The sequence below is a fragment of the Echinops telfairi genome, unplaced genomic scaffold (assembly GCF_000313985.2).
Source record: "Echinops telfairi isolate 266 unplaced genomic scaffold, ASM31398v2 ScPeMD7_3;HRSCAF=10, whole genome shotgun sequence".
In the NCBI taxonomy this organism is placed as follows: Eukaryota; Metazoa; Chordata; class Mammalia; order Afrosoricida; family Tenrecidae; genus Echinops; species Echinops telfairi.
Genome location: NW_022103899.1, coordinates 27,518,675 through 27,524,638, shown reverse-complemented (window position 1 = coordinate 27,524,638; position 5,964 = coordinate 27,518,675). Strand labels below are relative to the sequence as shown.

The 5,964-nt window shown below is 46.5% G+C and overlaps 1 protein-coding gene across 1 annotated transcript in view; it reads left to right on the top strand.

Annotated features, from left to right (window-relative positions):
- Nucleotides 1-304: 304 nt before the first annotated feature.
- C2CD6 (C2 calcium dependent domain containing 6) overlaps nt 305-5,964 on the top strand; it is a 118,025-nt gene continuing 112,365 nt past the window's right edge. Inside the window, 1 exon segment of the mRNA XM_045296649.1 lies at nt 305-535. Coding sequence (XP_045152584.1) covers nt 305-535 — 231 coding nt within the window.

Below are 5,964 nucleotides of genomic sequence, written 5' to 3'. Positions count from 1 at the left end.
ATACTGCAGTCAGCGAGATGAAACCACACGTGTGAGTCGTTGAAGGGAAACGGATGATCTACTCTGTAAAACGTAATCCAATTGACAATACAAAGTGGTTTGGGTTTGCTTTTTTGGGTTGTTTGAGGCCTGGCCTGGCCGCAGTTTCTTGCGGGGCTCGCGGCTCCCGGAGGTGCGGAGCAGGAGCACGGTGCGGGGGGTGGGGCTGCTAGGAAAGAGGGCGGCGCCTGCGCCTGCGCCTGTCTGCGCCTGCGCGGCCCCCAGCTGTCGGTTAGCACAGACAGCCCAGACGGTGCATGGAGGGATGGAGCTGTCCGAAGACGCGCAGTACGAAGCGCTGCTCCATTCCCCACAGGAAACCACTATATTCCAGAAGAACCTCCTTGTCACCCCGGAATCTGCGCAGAACAAAGGATGGGACCTGTTAGACCGTACCTCCCAGAGCCAGATCAAGCTGGCACAGAAGGAGAAGGGCAAGAACAAGCAGAAGGACAAGGGCAAGGACAAGAGCGGCACCGGGCACCGTCTGCTGAACGTGAGCGAGGAGCGGGGGAGAGGGCGGCGGGGACGCCTTCCCCCGGCCACCTGGAAGGCTGTGTGGCACTAACAGTGCGCTCCTTACGAGAAAGGAGCCAGAGGGGTCCCACAGGTGTAGCTGAGAGGGAGAGCGAGCCGCTTACGGCCGTGAATTTTGACTCATAACGCCTGGGCCGGGCAGAATGAAACTGCCCTGTGGCGTTTCTGAGACTGTTGACTCTTTTCGGGAGTAGACAGCCTCGTCGTTGACCCGTGGAGCAGTTGGTGGCTTCCAACCTCTGGCCTTGCCGTTTAGAAGTTCAAGGTCAAATTCATTAAACTAGAGCTCTTTGGAGGGGGAGAAACCGCCCTAAATCGGAAGCCAGAGGAAGAGCTTACTTGTGGGGCGTTGGGCAATCACTTGCTTTTTGTCGGTTTATTGTATAACGGGCAATCATTAGTTCCTATTGACGAGTATCAGGGCGACTGGAGGAACTAAAAGAAATGCGATGGAAAGTGCTTAAAGCCCATTGCACGTCTGACTCGTAGCCACACTGGAGGACCCTGTAGAACTGCCCCCGTAGGATTTCCGAGGCTCCGTCTAAGCTTTGGGATCCCTGGTGATGTTGGGCTGCTCACTGCAAGACCAGCATTTCAAAACCACCAGCCGCTCCAAGAAAGATAGGTTGTCTACTCCCAGAAAGACTTACAACTCCACATGGGCACTTCTACTTTGTCCTGTACGGTTACCATGGGTCGCCATTGAATCAATGGCAGTGAGGTTTGGGGCGGGGGGTTTGGTTTTTTTTGGGTTTTTTGTATTAAATCTTTAAGGAAACCGACTGCCTCATCTTTCCCCACTAGCAGTGATCAGGGGAGGACCTCTTGTAAAGTGTTTCCGTAAGAAAAGCTATTGATGACCGATCGAGTGAAGCCTTGGGCTGCTAATCGCCCTTGTGGTGGTTCCAACCCATGAGCTGCACCAACCCGTGGGCGAAAGATGACGCTGTTCTTCCCAGTAACGATGTACGGTGTCAGAGACCTTAAGACGCAGGTGTACCCTGGTCTGTAGAGTCACTCTGAATTGGCGTGGACTATAGGACAATGAGGAGGTGAAGTAATTGCCATCGTATCAATTCCCACAAATAGTGACCACACACAGGGTTTCCGATACTGTAAATCCTTATGGGAGGAGGCAGCCTCATCGTTACTCCAGTAGTGTTTGCCCATCTTGAGATGAGCAGCCCAATAACTAACCCACAGGCTACCTTGGGAACCAAAACCCAAACTCACTGCCAGCGAGTCGATTCAGACTCACAGCAACCCTCCAGGACAGGGTAAAACTGTCCCTGTGAGTTTGTAAGACTGGAACTCTTTAAGGGAGTAGACGGCTTCATCTTTCCCCTGCAGAGCAGCTGGACGTGTCCGACTGCTGACTTGGTGGTTAGCAGCCGCTGTGCCAGCAGGGCTCGTCTGGGATTCCTGAGCACAGTGCAAATCCCAGAGTCCATCACTGAACTGATACCAGAATCATCCCCATGACTGGGATGTCCTAGGGATGAAGGACTGGCTTCAGAAACTCGAGTGACCTTCGTTTTCATTCTGAGGTCCTTACAGAATGAAGCTGCTGGACTAAGTTTGCATCCTGCCTACAAAGTTAATCATTGGCCTCAGTTCTTATTTAAAGTCGATAATGCGGGGAAACTCCCGCGTTCATATTCAGTGGTACCACCAGAAGATGGAGACCTAGATGGGAATCAAGTTGTAACTCCTCCTGTTGAAGCTGTTAGAGGATTGTTAGGAGACTTTGCATTCTCGGTGGGCCTTGAGTGATTGGAAAATACTACATACAAGCTGCTGTCAGAAGTTGTTAGCTATCATAGGACCTGCTGGTCTGTCAGTGAGTCATAGTATCGTGTTGGCTTATGTGTTGCTGTGATGCTGGAAGCTATGTCAGCATTATTTCAAATATCAGCAGGGTCATGCAAAGCGAACAGGTTTCAGCACAGCTTCCAGATGAAGAATAGACTGTAAAGAAGGGACAGGTTATCTACCTCTGAGTGATTAACCACTGGAAAATGTGAATAGTCGTGGGATATTTCAGATATGGTGCCAGAAGAACTTCTCAAGTCAAAGGCACTGAAAATACAACTGAGTAGAGTCTCAGAGTCGAGTCAACCATAATGACCCAAATGGAGAAAAGCTTTTGGAAGTCTAGGCCATACAACTGTTGTTTATCCACCAGCCACTAAAGCTAGAGACCAAGGAACTGAAGAATCATACCAATTTCTTCCATTGAAAGTATCAAACATGCAATCAAGATGCATTGATTATGATTAGAGACTGTAATATAAAGTTGGAAACAGAGGAAGGAACAGTAATTGGAAAATATGGCCTTTGAGATAGAAACAAAGCTTGAGTTTTGCAAGACCAATGACTTCTTCATTGTAAATATGTTTCTTCAACAACATAAATGGTCCCTGTACACATGAATCCCACTAGATGTCATATGCAGGAATCAAACAGACTATATCTCTGGGAAGAGATGATGGAGGCTGTATCTGTGTGAATAGACAATGGAGATGTTCGGCATCAGCAGCCAAACCAGGCCAGGGGCCAACTCTAGAACACAGACCCTCAGTTGCTCTTATATCAGTTCAGACTGAAGTTGAAGAAAATGAAAATCAGCCTATGAGAGAGCCAAAATGCACCCTTGACGCTATCCCACCTGAACTTCGAGACCATCTCAGGAGCACGAATGACAGACGATCTGACGAGGTGTGGGAAGACACCAAGGACATTATGCATGAACGTGAAAAAGGTCATCAAAAAGACAGGAAAAAGAGAGATCAGCATGGATGTCAGAAGGGAATCTGAAGCTTGCTCTTAATCATAGAGCACCTAAAGCAAACGGAAGAAAGGGAGAAGTCAAAGAACGAGCAGAAAATGTCAAAGGGCAGCTCTGGAAGACAAAGTGAAATGACAAAATGTGCAAAGCCCTGGAGTTAGAAAACTAGAAAGGAAGGGCACGCTCAGCATCTCTTAAGCTAAAAGAAATAAAGAAAAAAATCAAGCCGTAGGTTGCAGTATTGAAAGATTGGCAAAATATGGAATGACACACAGTCACTGGACTCTAAAGAATGAATTGATATTTAGCCATTTCAAGAGGTAGCATATGGTCAAGAACCAATGGTACTGAAGAAAAAAGTCCAAGCTGCACTGAAGACATTAGCCAAAAAAAAGGTTTCAGGAGCAACCTTGAGAAAACAGGAATTCCAGAGCACCCCACTGAACGCAGATGAAAGCTGTAAACGACCAGTCATCGGGTCAGAACAAGGGAGTGCTGCTTAGTTTAGAATTCTGGGAAAGTGTGCATCACTGCTGTGTTACTTCGTCCTACTGATTCAGTCTGTATGCTGAGCAAATGATCAGGCACTTAGTCTACATGAAGAAGAACGGGGCATTCGGACTGGAGGAAGGCTTATTAACAACTTGCAATGGGCAGAGGACCCAATCTTGATTGCTGCAACTGAAGAGGACTGGAGGCACTCGCCGATGAAGGTACAGACGGCAGCCTCCAGTCTGGATCACAACTCGGTGTAAGGAAAACAAGCATCCTCACATCAGGCCAATAGATACTATGATACTAAATGGAGAAAAAGCTGAAGTTGTCAAGGATCTCATCTTGGTTGGAACCAAGCTCAATGCTCATGGAAGCAGCAGACCAGAAATCAAAGGACACATTACATTGGGCAAGTCTACTGGACAAGACTTTAAAGTATTGAATAGCAAGGATGTCGCTTGGAGGACGAAGATGTGCCTGGCTGAAACCAGGCCATTTTTAATCGCTTCTTATGCATGTGAAAGTTAGAATTCTATGTCAAGGATTTGGAGTAGCTAATACTTTAATATGCTGCCAGTGGGAATATAAATTTATGTATTCTCTTTTGTGACCAAGGAATCCAATTTCTAGGGATATTCCCAATAAAATACGTGTGCCAGTAGACCAAAGACATGTAAAGGTGTCCACAATTATATTTTCACAATACTCATTTTTCATTTCTATCCTGTTAAAGTCCTAAGCTAAAATTTAACCAATAAATTGTCATCTTTTCCAATTTACAAGATTAGAAACTAACTGGAAGATAAGTTTTCTTATATATTTAAAAACCAAACCACAAAACTATAAATAAATTGCTTCCAAGTTATAGAAGGGTCGCGGGGAGGAGACTCATCTAGTTTCTAAATGCTTCGCGCCCCCCCGCCCCCACCCCCCAACTATCATGATCCCAATTATACCTTACAAATCCAGCTAGACCAGAGCATGTGCACTGGTACAGATAGGAACTGGAAACACAGGGAATCCAGGACAGATGATCCCTTCAGGACCAGTGGTGAGAGTGGCGATACTGGGAGGGTGGAGGGAGGGAGGGTGGGGTAGAAAGGGGGAACCGGTTACAAGGATCTAAATATAACCTCCTCCCTGGGAGATGGACAGCAGAAAAGTGGTATCAGCTCATTTTTTCCCCTCCCTCCCCACTCCCTCCTCCCTCATGAACCCTTGATAATTTATAAATTATTATTATTTTGTCATATCTTACACTGTCTTGTATCAAGCATATTTATATATACATTGCCATCATCCTTCCCAAAACACTTTCTACTTGAGCCCTTGGTATTGTTTTTTTTTTCCTTTTCTTTTAAAAATCGTTTTATTGGGGCTTGTACAATTATCACCATCCATCCATTGTATCAAGCACGTTTGTACCCTCTTCTTCCAGTAGGAGCTCTGATAGTGGAGTGGGTTACGAGTTGGGTTGCTAATCACAAGGTCAGTCCTTCAAGCCCACCAGCCACTCAAAGGGAGAAAGATGAGGCTGTCTGCTCCCATGAAGACTTATAGTCTTGGAAACCCCCAGGGTTGCTGTGAGTCAGAACTGACTTGATGGCAGTGATTTTTTATTTGTTTCAGTTCTTCCTTCAGTGGGTTGAAGTGCAGTTTCTTTAAAGTGAAGATGTGTGATGTGGCTAGAGAGGAGGAGCAAGAATGGGCGTTTCCTTCTCTTTTGTTTTCGTAGCACCCTTAGTTTTCATTTCTTACGGTTTCTTTCCTGTCCCTGTTCTGTAGAGAGGGTCCACCTCTTCTCTTCTGTCTCTTTGACCCAAAGATCAGCGCTGCTCGGAGGCAGCTATCTTTGACCCTCCCCCCTTTCAAGTTCCTTTTCTATAGTGATTTCTGTGAACTACAAAGACCCAGACTTGTGTTCCGATTTCTCCACACTTAGTTTGTTGTGGATGAATTTTGTTTCCAAAATATGTGTTGGAATGCTAACCCCTGGCTCTGTGGAGGTTGTTCCGTGAGGAAACAGGTTTTGGTTCTGCTAACGAGGCCAAATCGGCCAAATCAGCGCAGTGCATGTCCTCAATCTCTCTCTGCTGACTGATGGG